Source organism: Hesperophylax consimilis, chromosome 13 (assembly GCF_061612785.1).
Source record: "Hesperophylax consimilis isolate HC1 chromosome 13, BYU_Hcon_1.0, whole genome shotgun sequence".
NCBI classification, from domain to species: domain Eukaryota; kingdom Metazoa; phylum Arthropoda; class Insecta; order Trichoptera; family Limnephilidae; genus Hesperophylax; species Hesperophylax consimilis.
Genome location: NC_142848.1, coordinates 36,777,325 through 36,797,543, shown reverse-complemented (window position 1 = coordinate 36,797,543; position 20,219 = coordinate 36,777,325). Strand labels below are relative to the sequence as shown.

Sequence of the window (20,219 nt, the reverse complement as noted above, 5' to 3'; positions counted from 1 at the left end):
AGATTACGAAATTCCGCATGCGAAACACTACCAACACCCGTTCTACAAAATTCAAACATTCTTATTTAAAAAAAAAACAAAAAAATACTGTGAACACCGCACCGTGAGACCTTGCCATCCCCAATTGGGCTAAGATGTGAGAATAAAGGTAGTGAAAGAGAGAGAGAGAGAGAGGAAGTTGGGGGAGTATCTGGCTATTCAGATCTGGTCACCAAACATGGCTAAAGCCATTTCAACGTTTCCATTCAGAATTGTGTTCTTTCACCGGGGTGCTACTAAAAGTATGTACCACTCTGGAACATGACGCAAATATGCCATATATTATCTCAAATTCAAAAAATGTGAAATAACACAAATTATTCGTATTAAATTTCGTGACTACTAACTACTTAACCATGTAACCACTTAAATACATTGACATTTTACACACTATGGGAAGTTTTTGAAATGTCAGATGGCAGAAGGGTTCTGGTCCCGTAAGGTATTTTTCCTCAAAAATAGGCTGATGGAATGATTTATTATTATATTTTATTCACGCAGGAGGCACTGAAAAATTGACGAAAATCTTTTTCCTTGGGACATATATAATTTATTCTACGTTGTGTAGAAGATCGTTTTGGAGAAAGGCTGGATTGTACCTAAGTAAATACATGCAAATAATTCAGCAGTTCATTATTATTAAGTATGTTTATTATAAAAGTAGGGATTTTAAAACGAAAATTTGAAATAGAAAAATCAAAAAAAGTTACGGTAGAATCTAGGACTTTAACCCAGGATCTCCGCCTTGCCGGGGCGCTGCGCTGCTCTACCAACGGTGCTAATAGGACCCTATTTTCTTCGGGCCGCGACGCTCGTTATATTTCATGTATTAATAAAGGGCGTTAATTAATTTATTTTATTAAAATACGCTCTTTGTAAGGTATTGCTTTACAATAAGAGAAACTATTTGTTTTTCTGACAAATTATTTGTTATTCTTTATTGGCAAGGTTAATTGTAAATAAGTTAATTCGATGTAAAAGTAATCATTTGCATGTCACTCTCTGCCAATTAAATAAAATGTCAAGCTTATGTTATTATAGTGATTGTAATATCCTTGATATGTGTGTACAAGCTCACTCATAGATGGCACTAGATACGTCTATTAGGCTACCCATAGATGGCGTTTAGCTGTCGAGTACTGTAGAGACCGAGCGTATGATATATGCGGTGGGAACCTCCAGGTCGGGTATCATATCACATTAAAGTTTAAAATGCTTTATTGAGCCAGAGTTTTATTTAATACGAGAGTTTGTAAGGAAACGCGGAGAAACATCAGAAATAATACTGAAAGGTTACACTATAAGAAATGAGGTAATGGCGTTAGAATAATAATTATTAATATCAACGATTTAAACATTAATGGGATTTATTATTAAAGGTTAGTCTAATAAGCTGAATAGGTATCGATGATTTATTTTGATGAAGAGATAAATATACTACTTCAATTGAGAACTTCCTAAATGTGGACTCGACAGTAGCTTGACAACTTGAGTTGTTTAATTGAAATGGGGCTTCTATTATTGTAATCCAGAGGGATGCAATTTGAGAAGCTAGCCCTTAAATATTATTGCAGTGATATATGGAATCAGCGGAGGAAGGGTTAAAGCAAACTAAATTAATGCAATTGAGATGAAATCTCTGAGACCGTTTGGTATTACCGTGTTCTACTGTTTTAAGAATGAGGTGATCTGAAAGAGATTAGGTACGAAGAATAATTGAAAAGAAATATAAAGGGTGAGAACCTACTCAAATCATCGAATTTGTATGCATATCACTAGTTAGAAGCCTAAAAAAACATAACTCCATAGTTTGGTTGCCTGTCTATAAAATTCATATTCATAATGTAGAATTATGAATTGAATTTTGTAGGTTTGAAATTTGGAGTTTGAATGTGAAATTTTTGTAGGTTTCTTATATTCCGTAAAAAAATGTATTGTATTTGTGTGCCTTTCGCGAAGAGTTGAGTTTAAAAAATAAAACTATTTATTCATATTCATTTTGCGTATGTACAGGCGCAAACAAATAATATGTTATTGAAGAAAGCAATCACTTTGTGGTTTGACATATTTAATAAAATGAAAATAAAATACCTTTTGTTTTAAAACCACGAGTTTTTAATAATTTTTTGAACCGACCGGTTTCGCCTTACTCAAGCATCTTCAGGGTACAAATTATTACTGTAATAATTTGTAATAATTGTAATAAGTTGTAATAATCAAGCATCTTTAGGGTACAAATTATTACTGTAATAATTTGTAATAATTGTAATACGTGTAATTTGTACCCTGAAGATGCTTGAGTAAAGCGAAACCGGTCGGTTCTAAAAATTATTAAAAACTAGTGGTTTTAAAACAAAAGGTATTTTATTTTATTTTATTAAATAATATGTCTCAATATTGTAAGGCAATACCTTGCAAAAAGCGTATTTTTATTAAAAAAAATAATTGATTGACGCAATCTATATACATGTAGAATATTTTTTTTATGCTTCCGATTTTGTTGTCCGGGTTACATCTTCCCCATAGGAAAAACTAAACCCTTCCACTCACTTTTCCACAAATGATCAGCTAGTCAATCAACACTATGCAAGTGCATTATATAAGTAAAATAAATACAAAACAATACAAGAACAACAACACGTCAACTCACCAGAGATCAGATGGGAAAAAAAAATTCACCGACTCCAGATATTTTCATATCAGAGGGTTTGGCTCGGTAGAACTTCTAACAGGGCCTATAAATCCTACTGTTCCCTCAACATAAATATTTAAAAAATCTTTCGTTATCCTACATGTATTCAAAATGACCGACTTTTGCATCTTTATATATAAATTTTTTGATAGATCTAATACGCCTAAATTTTTAATGAGAGAGCTACGTATAATGCCAGTAGCCGAAATAACGAACGGTAATATTTTTATAGTCTGAGAATGCCAAATTCTTTTAATCTCATTTCCTAAATCTGTGTATTTTCTTATTTTTTCATTAACAGATTTTTGAATATTACAGGAATTTGGAATAGCGACATCAATGATAAAAGTTATTTTTTTTAATTTTGACATGTAAAACTATATCTGGTCTATTATGTCTAATCGTTTGGTCTGTTAGTATAGTTCTATCATAATATATTTTATAAAATTCGTTTTCTAAAAATGAATTTGGTTCGTATTCATAATATGGTATTATATTACGGCAGTCAATCAAGTTATGTTTAATTACCAAACTTTTATTATTATTTTTAATTACCAAATTTATATTTTTCATTCCGACTTTAATTTGTATTTCCCAATACAACGTTTTCATAGTGTAGGTAACAAATATTTAAATGATATGGCAAACTTCAAACGCCGCCTAGCATGAGCGAAATATTTCTACCTAGTATGAATTGTTGGTAACAACAATTCCAAGCGTTTTTTTTAAAATAATATTATCATTGATTTAGTAGAGGATATTATCAGATTATCAGTGTCACTTATTTTATTAACGTGACCTATATTTGTTAAATCTTTTAGGTTATGTAACCTATATTACTTTATTGTAATTTTTCAAACAAGATGTCCTGCATTGTATGTAAAAGGCCCGTTGAGCGATAAAATAAAATAAATAAATACGAAAGATGAATCATTTTTGTAAGAAAATTTAAAAAAAAAATACAAACGTACTAATATTATGTATGATTCAAATGAACTAAGTTAGGTTAACTAAGTTGTGGACCTGTGTACACCGGGTATAATATACCCGCATCTAAAAATATTTGCTAACTACCTATGTATATTGGTTAACTAAGCTGTAGACTCGTGTATACCGGGTATATTAAAAAAATTCTGCTGCTTTTGTATATTGGCTAACTAAGCTGTGGATCTGTGTACACCGGGTATATGTAAAAATATCTGATAACTCTGCATATTGGTGAACTAAGCTAAGGACCCGTGTACACCGGGTATACTTAAAAAATATCTGCCAAATCTGCATATTAGTTAATTTGCTGCTTCTGTATATTGGTTACTTGCTGTGTACACCTTGTATATGGAAAACAATCTGTTGCTTTTAGATATTGGTTACCTAAGTTGTGTACACCTTGTATATGTAAAAATATCTGCTGCTTCTGCATATTGGTTACCTAAGCTGTGTACGCGTGGTATATGTTAATAAGAGAGTTAATTGTAATACATATTTAAGTACTTTCTTACAAATCTATTGTGATATCGGGGGAAATTTTGATTTTGATTTATTCAATGAGTTAAAATTGGGAACATTCGTTTTAGAACGAGAGGTCTACAGTTCACAGAATTAATAGTAATGTATTTCACAGAACTAATAGTAATAAACGAAGATAAAAAACGTTAATTATTATGTAGAAAAACGTTGCTTGTGCAATGATGGATGACTTAGCTAGCAGAGGAATGAACTATATTATATGAACTGGGTAGGAAGCCAACCGTTTGTCCACTCGGCTATTAACATGGTTTGAGACAATTACGTATTATGTGAACAAATCATGGAGTGACTATGTGTGACATTTAATTCTCTGTATAATTCTTTCAATTCATTACCCTACGCGTGAAACCAAATAACCTCATTGAGGATTGATTTTTTAAACTATTTGTAACTTAATTTCAAAGACTTCAATTTGGGAGGCGGGTATGGGTTCCACCTCCCCGGGAGCCATTTATAGGATAACCAAAACCTCTGCCGTAGGTCACCCCATGGTGTCCGCCTTCATGTGGTGACGTTTGTCCGGGTCTTGGTGGCGGATGCATACGTCCACCAACTGTGCGGAAGGTCAGATCGTGAGAGACTGGTTGAGGGAGACCCTTTGACTTCTCCAGCAGGACTCTTTCGGAACATCGCATTGCACCGTAGTGAGGAGGATGGATTCATTCATTCCTTTCTTAAAAAACAACATCCCCAAAGATTATATAGGCCTTCAGAGAAATTATGTTTCTCATGGCCTCCTGTGTGGATGTATTGTCAAAAAAATATCCATTAAAAAAACTTGTTTTCAATGGTCCATGAATCCTAACTAAAAAAACTCTTAAATTATGTACTAGAAGCAAATTGGCCTGCTTCAGACTTGTAATGTGATTCTGCCTCCTTCCCAACGTTTCCCTCTGGACAAGAAATAACCTTTTTTTAATGGCCGAGCAACGCAGTTAAATAGTTTGTTTGCTGTATCAATGTTGGTATTTATTCTCACTGAAGAGCAAATGGTTCAAACATCTCAGGGGTAAGGTACCCTCGAGTTAAGTACTTGTATTCACGGATTCGCATCGGTAGCTACTTAATCCAGGTTACGTCGTTACATACTTTTTAACAGACAAGGTACATTAAAAAATAACAGAAAGAAAATACACAAAAGTGTGCCATAACAGTGTACAAAAAATTGTTAACTTAAAACAATAAGTAAGCAAAAATCAAGGGACAATAGAGTTTGAGAAAAGTGAAATCAAATTATAACAAGAGATTCAAGATTTTTTGTAAAGTTCTGGTTAATATCTCCAGAATGTTGCCACTACAATTGATGTTGTAAATATAATTGACATATTCGTATTTTACGAAAATTTTATCAAGAAAACTTTTCGTTTTTAAAAGGATTGCCAATATTATGAAGTGGTTTTCAATAAATTGGTAATACTCATTTTTCTACGTAAAGCCCCCCAATAGGTTAAAGAAATTGATGTTCTACTCAAGAAATAAATTCGATTTTTTTTAGTTTGAACAATTTCACTATAAGTGAAGAAAGATTGAGCTTACTTTGAGAGTACAGAAACGCCAATTCTATTCTATCTGTTTATCTCATCAGTGGTAGGTACGTACTAGTGTAGGTACATTTGTACTAGGGTAGTACCGCAAACAGAGGGCAGGTCTGAACGTAAACAGGCTTATTTAAACTTGAAGATTCTTCCATTATTAATCTGGGATCGTGGAACAAATTAAAGAAGTTTACTTGGCAGGCCGAACTATGCCAGATACCTATTCCTGCGATGTAATCTCAGCTTATTTAGAAAAGCGCTGGCGCTAGGAGAAGTTTTCAGATAAAATCTTGCTTCGGAAAACAATCTGAGAAATATTAGTTCCGTAGGTACATACCACTGCGTTATTAATGTTAAAATCTTAGATCTAAAAGACAATACTTCTTTAATTCAGTTTAAAATACCTGACAAAAAATATGATAAATGATCATTATCATTGCCAAACGACTAGCTGATTTTGATACGACTATTCAATATGAACCATAAAGCCGAAAGTCAGTAGGAATGTACACGCAGAAAACTGTCTGATATGAAATATTGTTCATTTATTTTTAATATGGTCAAATTATTAGTTTTCCTATTAAAAGTAGAGGCCTTTAAATAATGATTTGACAAGTTTCGTAACAAACAATAAGTAAAGCACGAATATGTTATGAGGAAGTCGGAACACATGTTCTTCAAAATAATAAAACTGTCGAATAATAATATTTACTCGGACAAGGCCACAAACAAACACTGAACAAGTGTTCAGATATATTCTTAATGACTCATATTTTATTAGGAAGTGGTCATGCAGTCACAATTTTAACAGTATATTGGAGCTAATGCACATTAATTAATTTTAAATATAAAACAGACGTGATATTACTTTTTGCATATTAAAAAAAAAACATAAAATTTAAAAAAATGCATACTTTTCAGTTTTTTATGTGTCGCACATTTCTTTAATCATATTTTTAGTAGTCGGTTCCGGTTTCCGATTTGAGATCAGAACCAAAATGCCGTAGAAGATAAAATACCAAAGTTAAATTCAGGTACTTAACGAACGTATACTTTGTAATATTAAATAGAATTCTTCAGTTAAAATAAACATATTCCGCGCCTTTCTATATACAAAGAAAGAAAGTTAGGGTATAATAATGCAAGCTTTATAATGAATGGCATAAAACATGATGGTTGAATACATACGAGAACCTGTTCTTGTATTTTATATCAGAACGGTCTCCTCTTGATGGGCCGGTATAAATAATAACGTGATATTTGTTAACTTGTCGTGACAATGACATGTTTACCGGCGTCATGCCAAGCAGAATAAATAAATATCGTTGCCTTTGTCAAGAAAGGTAAGTATATGGACCCATGTCTTACAAAAAAACGTCCCTAGTTTAGATTCATGTATTATAAAGGATTCGGATAGAACACCAAAATAGGTACTGAGGATCAACAACAAAAACTTTAACGAAATAGGTAAAATATAACCTTACCTAACAGGGCGACTATTCGCAAACTATCGCAACAACTTTCCTTTATTTGCTAACAATAGTTCGTTGTTATTTGTTTTATTTAAGAAACAGATAAGTATGAAGAAGATTGAAACGGATCTTCTAAGATTTTATTAGGAAATACGACTTAATTCCCATTCCATTAATGTTGTTATTTTATCAAAGGTTTATTAAAAAAAATCTTTCACTAAGGAATCTGAAAGCTGAACTTGACGGATTAATTAGTTATCTTTTACATAATTATTTCATATAACCATGAAATGACTGTTCAGATTTAAAAGACTTTAATGTGAAATTTTACAAATAATGATTACACGACCGGTCAGCGGCTGGGTGGCAATCGCGTTTGGGTCCCACCCATGAGTCGTTTGTTCAATTCCTCTGCTGGCTAAGTCCTCCATCACAACACCAGCAACATTTTCGCTTACCGTGTTGGTAGTAGAAAATTCTCTAATATTGTCAGGTTATTCCTGTATTAATAATTTCTAATTAAAAAATTAAATGATTATATTCTTAATATCGCCCTGATAAATTAAGTTAACACATTCTCGTTAATTATTTTAATCATTATGGAGATAAATAATGGTGTAGTAGTATATGTACTTTCATAGTTTTGAAGTTGTTTCGGTAGGTACTATTCTTTTTTCATTTTTTTTAAAGTTTTTCTTATTAATATGATACATTTATAAATAATACGAAATTTCGTTGAATTGGATGGTGTTTCTAAATAATTAATGTATTTGGTAATTATTTAATTTTTGCAAAACATTTCCCGCATCTCAGTTCAAGGTGAATAATATTTTTTATGAACAGCATTCTATCAAACACGGAGAAAAATATATGTCTGTTGGTGGCGCACATTACGCGGCCAGAGCGTCGATAAGCTATCAATAAGCACGACTTTTTGGATGATGTCATTCATTATGCAAAATAACTGGCTAAATAATGAATGGATGTGAATTAACTACGCCCTTAACTTACAAGAAACGTGATTCCTTTCCAACTTGAAGGATCAATAGTTGTTAGCCATAACTAAACACCTCATTAAATAATTTACTCCCTTTTTATTTTCAAAAAGTGCATGCGGACTGTCAATGTATGTAAAAGTTATTATTTAAATTTGACATTGTCAATTTATTTCAACCGTCTGACGTTAATTCATTTGCCAACAACCAGTATTGCCAGCATATATCCATTTGCTATACGACATCGGTTGACGTATCAATAGTTCGATCATGCTAGCTAAATCGCTACAAATCCGTCAGTAGTTCCGCCTATCGATTTAAAGTTATTGATATACACTGGCAACACTAGAGTTATTTGACATTCCAAATGATCAAACGTCATACATTTACGTAAAAATATTAATAAAATGGGAATTTTGAATTGAAATACTGACCTAAATATGAATTGGCAATCCGTATTTACTTTTTGTCATTGACATCAAACGGGAAGCCATCAGGGATGCTGTGAACTATTCTACTGACTTTCTTTTGGTTATGCTCGGAATGATCCATCTACGGGTCAGAAGGGAGGTACACATTGTATACATTGCTACATATTTCTTCAGACTGATTTGTGGATGGTTTGAAAACTCGGCTATCATGGAGTGCATTCATTTCTATATTCCCGATGGTAATCTGCGTCACCGACAGCAGACATCTCCCGGCCTGCAGGCCTAACTTGCCAATGGTCATGCCGGTGAGGAATAAAATCATTTCTGACATTTAAGCTGCCTTTAAAAGGCAATCTCTGTTTTTACTGGTAAAGTTGATACACCTATATTTATAAAAAAACAATTTTTCTTGGCAAACGTATTTAAAAACGCATTACAGTGAAATGTTCTGTTATTTAAAAAAATAATAAATTGAATTCAATGAACCTGTGACTCCATCCCTCACTCTACGTCAGGTACAAAATATGTAAAATCATATGGGTACAAACGGTAACATTTCTAATTATAAAGAAATGTGGAAGCATTGTATTTGGTTTGGTATTATTAGGTTTTGGAAAAATTGTGTGCTATCTGTTTTGTTCCAGTCTAAAAGATTTTGTTTGATTTTATGCATTTGTGTATTCCATGCAGGTTGTTTCAATGAGGTAGGCATATTGAGAGTGAGTGCATTACTTGAAGTAGCAGAAGACGCCCACGGCCAGCAGCAGGGCGGCCAGGCTGAGGCTGTACCCGCCCAGGTAGAGGTGGCTGGTCAGCAGCGTGGTGGTGCCGCCCTCCCCGCCGCCCGCCAGCTCCGCCTTCTCCATGCAGCGGCTGTAGTCCGTGTAGTTTTCCCATGTTCCATTGGGGAGGCAGTTGAGTGAGGCGTTCTCTGAAACAATTTATAAAAGCAATCGTTCATTTTATTGAAAAATATTTTGAATCAATTAATATTTAAGCATTGAAGATGGAAATAATAATAATAATACATCTAAACAAATCATTAAAAAGAATAAGACGCAGAAAATAAAAATAAAAGATTGTTTAAGATAATATTGCTAATTCTAACAATGAAATATGAGATCGACAAACTTGATATTAAAAATCAAATCGTAATGGTAGAGTAGTTAGAGATGCTGTCCTGTAAGACGGAGATGCTTGGTTCGATTCTCACATACTACTGTTACCTTTCCATTGTTTATTTCGTGTTTCGGTTAGATTTATTAGTATTATTTTCTTCTTCAATTTTTTTCTTCGTTCGTATTTGGGAGGGGATAAAAATTTGTATTGCTGATTTATTAAAATCATTTTAAAAACGTGAAAGCACGTTATTTAATAACTAACTATCAGTAGGTACATTGAGAATATAACTGAATACTTGTGCTTGTGCACATTCCAACATCCCCATAACAGATTACCTTCCCTGCTGCACCAAAATTTAAATTTTTATTTAAATTTTTTATGTGTATTTATTTAGGTATTTATAAAAAAATCACATTGTTAATTCAATGTACAGGGTAAATCAATTAAATTCCATTAATTATCTGAAAATACAAACAAATATTTCAACACAGGTGCTCATCGATATTTGGTCGATGTACTACAATGTAAACAATGTAAAAAGATCTAAACGAAACATGAAGCAGAATAATATCCGTCTATATATATATTGAAATATCTGTCTATATATATATTGAAATATCTGTCTATATAAATACAAATCACCTCTAGGACGCTTCAGATACATAAAAATAATACGCCAAAAACACATTTCAAGAAGAAAATTGGTAATTTGACTGGAATGTTGTGATTCGACGATATCTGTCATGTTCAAATTTTACATTACTTCTACCAAAATAAATAAATTTTTGTTTTTTTAAAATTCATCAAAGAAAACTAACGATCATAATGTCTGTAAAATTTTCATTAATTAATTGCAGCAAAACACAATTTAACAAACGAAAATTTCTCAAAACTTAACAAATAGTTCAGAGTTTGATAAAAGCAAAATCCCACATTGAAATGAATTTTCAAGATTCCCTCGCAGCTGCAACAAAGCCTAGACTAGCCGGAAGCGTCCCAGTCGGCGGACTTCCGGCCAAATAAACAGGAAATTGAACCTTTCTCCCGTCCGTTCCCAGCGCACAAAGCTTCACAACTTTACCAAGCTGTTTCTGGTTAACCCTTCAGGTTTTAAAATACTTCAGAATGCTCCTTAGGTATTTAGAATGTGATACACATTATTTTTGAAGTTTCGAGAAAAATACAATTTTAGAAACTAGATAAAATTATCTGTATTTGAAATAAACATTAATACTTCTAAAAAGAAAAACAATTCAATATCAAACATGAAAATGTCATAAAAAAACTAAAGGTGACATTTCGACTCGAAATGTCTATAATTTTGGAAGAATTCGATATTTAGAAAACATATTCCTTTTTCGTAGGAGATTAGTCGGGAAACCCTCACTTTACTTTTTTACCAATAATACAATAAAATAATTAAAATATTTCTTAAACTTTCAAACATCAATGAAAAAATCCCTTCATTTGTAATCAACTTTGACGATTTTTTGGATTTTATCCATGTAAACATATATTAATATTTGAAACAAAATGAAAAGAATAACTATTTATCTTTTCAACGACGAAAAAATCACATAACTAAATATTATAGAAAAAAAGATAAAATTACTTTTATGATGTATGGATGCACGATCAGATCTGTCCTTCAGTTCCCCTAATGGAATATAATGTTAGTGGCTAGTAATGTCCTTCCAGGTTTGAAGGGTTAACTCAGATTCTCGGAGCACTTGCAAAACTTGCATTATCCGATGAAGTTAACAATATTTCGATAAGAATAATTACGCAATGATAACAATGTTATATTTATTACACGTGTAACGTATTCTGATTGTTTATCAGCATTAAACATTGTTGACGCACCTACTGGCATAACACAGAATAAAATTGTTTTTGAAGAGTTTGATTTAACAATGAACTATTGTTAAAAAATTATTTTGAGGTCTCCGGCATTGCCCGGGCTTAACGCGAAGTCTTAATTGTTATTACAGGACAAATGTGTAAGATGTGTAAAGATGGACCATTACACATCTGCCCTGATGATGAACATTGTATTACTGTTTGAAACGTTGACCCAACATGGCACAGTACCCCGAAAAATCACTTATTACTTTTGGACGTGAAAATTTCTCTATCTTCCCTCTCTCTATAAAGAAGAAGAAAGGGATCTTGTGAACAAAGAAAACTTTTTTGAATCAATTTCGGAAGCGAGGAGAAAACACGTCAGTATAAATAAATCTCAGAAATAATATCGGGAGTATGTTGTCAGAAATTGATGTATCCTGACAACTTAAGTATGATATGAAACTTTCGGGACTTATTTTTTGTGGACTATAAATAATATGTCATTACGACGTGACATTCAAGTCAATGTCCCCAAATTTCACGTGACGTGACGCCTTTTTATTTTATTTGCGGCGAGAAAGTGTCTTCGTTATCAATTTGGAAAATTCTTTTCACGCAAAAAGATATTAATGCACTTAGCAGACCTTTGTTTAATGATCGTGACAGTATTTCGAGATTTAACGAAAAAATCCCACCCAAAATAGTTACGCCATATTCTACGACTTTTGAATTACTTTGATCAACGCGGATATTTGAAATAATTCTCGATACCACTCCTAAATTACTCGCTTCTTGCATGATTTTTTTGAGAGCAACAAAATAAGTGTCAAATTAATTGTTTGCTAGTTTCACATTATTCATACACATGTCGGTTGAATATTAAGTTTTTGTAAGATATTTTTGAGACAGAATAATATAAGTGCATTTCATAAATTTCTTAACGATTAAAATAATTTCTTTTCACTTATATTGGAAATTTTATTAGTGTACATATATTATGTGACAACTACGATATTCGTACAATTTTTGGGGATTGGCGTATCATCTTAATACGCGTATAGAATCATAATATATATTAGAATTGCCCCACTCCGAAAGCTTACTAGGATCGTTTTTAAATGTATTTTTGACTCCTTAAAGACAGATTTTTTAATGCATTTAGATAGTGCTGTAAATATAATATATTACATAAAATTTTTTTGAAATTTTTTTATTTATTATTTTTTTTTATTAAGTTAAAAATTGAGTTAGTCACCCCATTTTACAGTACCCGGAAACGTAAAAAAGATCGCTTACTATTATTATTTTTTGAATTGGTAGAATGCGAAATGAGATATTTTGCCAATGGAAAACAAACGAAAATAGGTATTTCTTAGTGTATTTATATTTTCGGAATACATTTTTTTTTTTTTTATATTAACTCCAGGAGGAGGCCCCGAGGAAAATTATTTCCCTTGAGGCCTATGTCAACTCTGGGGATGCTGTGTGGAGGGTCTTTTTAAGGAGAGGAAGGAGTGAAGTTGTAGGAGGGAAGTCGTTCCAGAGCCGAGTTGTTGAACTCAAGAACTCGTCGTGGAAGCGACTCTTTCTCATGTGACAAATGTCAAACGTGTAAATATGTAGGGCGTGAGTTTGGCGTGTTTCAGATTAGATATGCTCCGAATCGATTACGCTAGTTCTTTGGAGCATCTTCCATTGTAATACCCATAGAAAAGAACAAAATACCAACCTGAAACCTGTGCTCTAAAGATTGCAATCCGCCTGTTGAGAGGGGAATCTATCAAATGGACCGCCCGTATAAATGACGCGCGTATAAATCACGCCCGATAGATGCATTTAAAAATAGTGTGTTGCTTAAAAAGCATTATAATATTGGATTTAATTCAATAGAGCGGTCAGTAGTAAACAAACGCATAGGATTCCCACCTAGGCGTCGTGGGTTCAATTCGTCTGCTAGCTTAGACCTCCATTTTTGCCAAGGCATTATTGCAATTGCCATTTTTCGTCAATATATAGGTACATAATGTATTGTAAAATTTATTTAAGTACGTTCCAAAGTGGAAAATACTCTCACTACTCTCAATACTCTGGTATAAGACCATCACTCAGAATTGAAACGTTTCTTGAAATGGCTTAAGCCGTGTTTGGTGACCAGATCTGAATAGCCAAGTTCCCCTCTACTCTCTACATTCAGCCACAAAACATACCACAATTCGGAAAGCCATATTCTCACTGGCTTCAGACGGTTTGTAGCAGTTGGTACTGAAACTGACTTGGGAATTCACATGAAAACCAAAACAGTTTTATCCGGTCAAGGTTTGCCTAATTTTTCTATAATCATTAGCATTCCTCATGAAATTTTAGTGTTTTGAGTAAAGTTTTAATGAAAATTGGGACTCGTGAATACAGATTCATTCTTGAAACCAGTTTTGTGTTCAAAACGTAACGATAAAATTCTTGTTTTGGATTTGTCCGCTTGCGCAATTCGAAGGAAACCATTCTCGTGTTTTTCAGTTTTTCAGTTTCAGTGCCGGCAACCCCGGCGTTTATTTAATTTCATGGTTGTTTACATTGTTTTCTTTTCTTTTACCCGCCTCACTAGACAAAGTCTGTTCCGAGGCGAAAGTCTGTTTGAAGTGCGGTTATAAAATTCTAGTCACAGAGACCTAGTATCATGAATAACTCGATCAAATTCTTTCACACATCTGTTTGGTGTTTTGAGTCCTGTTCGATGGCTTCCAATCGTTTACAAACAAAAAACTATCGGTTATGCCACGTAAAAATTAAAAATAAAACGAAAACGTTAAAAATTTGAAAGTTAATTGCTCATGTCCGTTATCATATAATCTTGAAGAATCTTTTATCTGCTTTCATAAACAATATTTCATTTTATAATACGTTCAAAAGCAGGGAATCTATTTTATAGTGAAGTCAGGTGGGAATACTTGACGAAATGATATTATTTTATCTAGGTTCGAGGAGTTAACCACTATTCAGAACCAAAATCCATTTGACTACCATAATACGAGAATATTCCTAGGGTGGTAGTCGAAAAGCATTTAAAAAACCGTGTATTAAAAAAACCTACATCAAACCATAATAATTATGTACAAACATGATCGTGTTAATTACTAGACACAAACACAAGATAGACCCTGTCCTCTGCGAAATTGCCATACTAACTTAATCTAAATAATAACTGTACCCCATAGGTACTGCAACGTACATCACACATCACAAAACAAAAAAAAATTGTCACTAGAGCTAATTTAAATTACGAATTCTTCGAATACTTCGGAAGTGTTTGTCGATTGAGGCGCGCCTCAAACTATAATAAACGCGACTATGTTAGTTACAGTCCCATCTGACTTCCCTTCCTCCTCCGCCTTCATGAAACCAGTGGCTCTTGGAGGCGGGTCTCATCTCTACCTCAATAGCATATCTGTATTATTATCGTAATTACTGTACGGTTTAGAATTGTTGTAAACGAAAGTGGTGCACTTTGTTATTAAAAAAAAACGTTGAAGTTTTGAAACCGCGGCAGCGGGTTTATTTATTTATTGTAGCGGAAAATATAGCTGAAATTCATGTGTGGCCGGCCGCGTCACGCTAATATGATGAGTTACATACATTTACCAATATACGAAAACAGGGTAATATTTTAATTGAAATTACTTTAGAGCTTGTGCAATATACAAATTGGTAATGTTAAATTGAAATTTTCGATATATAGATAAGCGTATCTATTTCCCCTTTTCCCATATTTTTTAGGGGGCACAGCCTTCCCTGCCTCATTGCACGAACCACCACTGCATAAGTTTTACAATTATGTTTTGGAAAGGTGGAACGGGAACACTTGTGCGATAGGTATCAAGAAAAATAATTTTAACATGTTATTCTTCAGATTTTTTAGAAGAGGACCTACTGTTCAACAAGAAATAATATTTTTTCCGTATATAAAATAAATGGAACGTACGGGTAATGTAAAAAAAGTAGACGCGGATTTAGATCTCAAGCAAGATTGATATTAGAATGAACTGCCACACAGGCGAAGTGATGAGACGCCCTTAAAATAAATTACGAGAAGAAAGAAATTTGCAAAAAGAAACCTTAAACGGTTTAGCAAAAAAATCGGAGAGATATAATTTACGATTCAGAATTAAATCAGTTTAAAACATAAAGTCAACAATTTATAAAGAAAATAATGTTTTTGACAGATGAAATGGAATGGTACATCAGAATATTTTTTTCTAAGAAATTTTAATAATGTATTCTAAACATTATTCTTTGTGGTGAACTATGCTACTTTTATATTGACGCTTTTACTAAAATGATACCATTTTCAATCTCGTACAAATAATAATAATAACATGGCATTTATATAGCGCAGTTTAGTGTCATTTCACTTCAAGTGCGCTTAACTACTCGTATAACAAACTTAGTGGTTTTTAAAATTATTCCTACAGTGTGCCTTACCCAATACAGATTTAATATTATAACAGTAAATACGCTGTTTATACAAAGTGATGACAAAACTTAGAAAAAAAATAACAGCAGGACAGGACAAAACAAGAATATTAAAACTAAAACATAATATAAAACAGGAGGCAGTTTGTGCTCAGAAATGAGAATTTTGTGTAGAACAAAGTGTAGTAGAATCAGATCGTCGAATTTATTTGTAGTTGTTTTCATGTTTGTATTTTGTTGTCTTTCGTAATCTGAATCTAGCGGGTAGGCAGAGTAATAATTGAATGATTCATTAGTTAGTTTTAATCCTTTTGACACGATGGTAGTAGTTGCATCATTTCACTCATTTCAACAAAATGCAAATGTTTGAAGGGTCGAAGACAGCGAGATCTCCCCGCGCGCCTTTGGTATAAATAATTAATTTATTCATTGTGATTCTGTGCAACGAAATAACTTAATTGTCATGTCATTAAGCTTTCTTCGATTAATAATAGAATATTGTAGAACAGGTGTAAAAATCAATTTAACTGGATGTCAGCTTCATGAGAACGGGCCGCTTTTTCGACTCGTTTTATGTAGAACGATCTACCGGCATCTGTTTTTCATCGTTCATATAATTCGGGCTTCTTCTAAACCCGCATTAATTAATCCCTCCTTGCAGTCCCTTCCTTAATCCGCCTCACAAAGCTGCCCAACCGAATGGCGACATAGCTCCCTTGCCTTTACACTGTGTCAACAGGGGCGCTCTTGTGAGGTGTCACATAAAAAGGAAACGCTGCTTACTAAATCTAACGCTATTTATATATATTTCTATATTCAATTTTACAATATTGGAAATATATTAAACATCTGAATTTCAATATAGGTATAGTATGGTAAAACATTCCTGAGAAAATAAATGGGAGAGTCTTATCAATTATAATTCATGATATTCCAGAAAAATCTGTAGAAAATACTAGAAAACACAACGAGTTGGTTAAAACGGCATTATAGAAGTGTCGGTCAAAAGTCACAAGGAATTCAAAGTTTGACATTTGAGACGGGATTTCCACAAAGTCCCGTCCAAAACCAATATTCCCAAATAAATAGAAAATCTAAAGACGGTAATTTATTCCTCATCCTAAAAGTCAACGGTCTTCGATACATTATTCATGGTCCCGTGCGGTGAAAACCAATGCTTTTTGTATGGGAATAATCTTACATGCTGTACTATTTTTCTAGGAGGAGTTTTCATCTACTCCGAAAGATAACATACTTACAATAAGATAATTGGGTCTGATTTTGGGATGAGGTACACCAAAAACCATCGAATAATATCATAAATAGTGATTCGTTTCTTGCAAGATGAAAAATTATACAATGCCTAAAGCAACTTTATGAGGAAAAATCTTTTTTGTTGTACATTCCACCTACGCATATTTCTGCAAACATATTTTTTTCACAAACTATGGTAAGTTGTGAATTAAATTATGAAGATGCTTTATAGTAAAGATTTATTTATGAACAGTTTTTCTTTGCAAATAAGTAATGGAAAGTCATTTCTTATTTCTAGAATTTTTATTAGATACAAACTATATCATGTAATATCATGCGGTTTCAATTATTATTACAAACGTAGCTGTAAATATTATATCTAAATAATAATGTAAATGATAATTTCACCGAAAGGCAATTGCTGGGTGAGAATGCAGGACTATAAAATAACTTACAATTCATTTAAAATACCTTGAAAATGCAGTTTGAAAGTTTATTAAAGTTTACTAAAGTTGTTTTTACGATTAAGCCGGCGTAAAAAATGAAAAGAAGGCTTTTATAGCAAAGTAAAGTGGCAACAAACCTGTATTCTTAAATACATCTAATAAAATAATAATAATTGGATGTCTTGTATTGAGCCGTTTTTTTGCAAAATCTTCTAAAGGGCGCTGTACAAATTTATAATACATTTTTACAGTGATCTATGTGATTACTAACTATTTATGGAGATAATATAAAGTACAATACTTACCTGGTAGGTCACTTGAGATTAAAACTTAATTAAAATTATCTAATTGTTTACTAGCAAAATTTAGATACAGGATTTAGGACATAATTAGAAAATTGGATATAACTGGACTTTCTCACAGATGGTATATTTTTTTTAGTTTAAACCTTAATTCTGTTGGACTTGTTATGGATCTTAGTTCCGGAGGGAGTTTATTCCAAGCCTTCGGCCCAGATACTCCGAAAGCGCGATCACCAAACTTAGTATTTGGGTTGCGCTTAGGTTCTATCAGTCTGCCTACAGCTGATGATGTTGCTGATCTAAGAGTTGACTGCCTCAGACCAGTGTTTTCCGGGACGCATAGTTCAGAGATGTAGGGTGGGGCCATTTCATTGATGGATTTAAACACCATCCAGCACAGTTTGTACTGGATTTTTTCAGGGCACTTGAGCCAGTGAAGGTTACGAAGGTGTTCTGAAATGTGCGAATATTTTGAAACCCCGGTTATGAGCCGTGCTGCTGCATTAAACACTGATTGAAGTTTGTCTATTTGAATTTCTATTATTTAATTCTAACTTTCTTGACCTTACTCCTTACGCTTACATGGGCCTTGCATCTCATGATACGGAGTCAAATTAAATTCTAAATAGTGTAGATTTTTTAAAGTAACAATGTGGTATAAAATAGTTAATGTTAGAGAAAGTCGGGGACGCCCGAGGATGACTTAGATATCGAGTCGAATTATAGTCATTATTGTAGAAAGCAATCATTCTGTGGTTTGACATATTTAATAAAATAAAACAATTATTTTGTTTAAAAACCACGATTTTTTATTAATTTATTGACCGACCGGTTTCGTTTAGCTCAATTTGCACCCTGATGATATTTGATCTTGTATTAATTTGCACCCTGATGATGTTTGGGATAAACGAAACCGGTTGGTCAATAAATTAATAAAAAAATCGTTGTTTTAAATAAAATAATTGTGTTATTTTATCGAATTATAGTCGATATAATTTGGTTTTTAACAGCATAAATGTGGATTTGATGATTTTACATGAATCGAATGGTAAAAAAGACACAAATATTATTTGTGGAAAATGAGGCGTACGTTACAAACGAAGAAAGATGTTTGAAGACAATCTATGACTTGTTAGTGAATGGTTGAAGAAATCTAGGACGCCCGAGGAAGACATGGCATGATCAAGTGAAATAAATACTTATTTTAATACAATTATCGATCGTATTTCTACTTTTAAAAATACACCCAGTTGACAGGTAGGTACTCTAGAATTCACAACATCAAAAACTTTACCCTAAGCCATTCATAAATCCTCGATCAACGCCGGGTACACCTCAGCTAGTTAGATATAAATCCTTATCCTTTTTTTATTTTTCGGAATAACTGTATTGAGTAAAACCTCAAATTGTAATATTTAAATATTGAAGACAATATTAGTGATTTCTAAACTAAAATCTGAAACAGAAAAATCAGAAAAGGAAACGGTCACATCTGGGACTCGAACCCAGGACCCTTGTCTTTCCGGGACAGTGCTCTACCGACTGAGCTAATGGGACCCTATTCCCCTCGGTCACTTTTAACTGTATCATACTTCGAATAATTTATTTATATTTTTATTGGCAACTATCTTTATGTATGATCGCAAGATTCAACTCAACTAAATGCAATCCAGACAGCGTCTTTTTAGATAAACCTATCTTATTTTTTATTTTTAATGTGCGACATCTGTTGACTTTTCTGCAAGTCTAGAATGAATATTTATTTTTCGGAATAACTGTATTGAGTAAAACCTCATAATGTAATATTTAAATATTGAAGACAATATTAGTAAAAAATTTCTAGTTTAAAGTGACCGAGGGGAATAGGGTCCCATTAGCTCAGTCGGTAGAGCACTGTCCCGGAAAGACAAGGGTCCTGGGTTCGAGTCCCAGATGTGACCGTTTCCTTTTCTGATTTTTCTGTTTCAAATTTTCGTTTAGAAATCACTAATATTGTCTTCCTTATCCTTTTGTTGAAATATTTTCATACATTACATAAATGTATGCATTTTGCTTATTAGCTCCAGTAACATACTTATTTTCAGTGACTACT

The 20,219-nt window shown here is 32.9% G+C and overlaps 1 protein-coding gene across 1 annotated transcript in view; it reads right to left on the bottom strand.

Annotated features, from left to right (window-relative positions):
* Dh44-R2 (Diuretic hormone 44 receptor 2) overlaps positions 1-20,219 on the bottom strand; it is a 573,525-nt gene that overhangs the window by 157,902 nt on the left and 395,404 nt on the right. Inside the window, exon 3 of the mRNA XM_089639080.1 lies at positions 9,424-9,622. Within this exon, the coding sequence (XP_089495206.1) occupies positions 9,424-9,622 (199 nt within the window). The remainder of the gene's footprint in view (positions 1-9,423; positions 9,623-20,219) is intronic.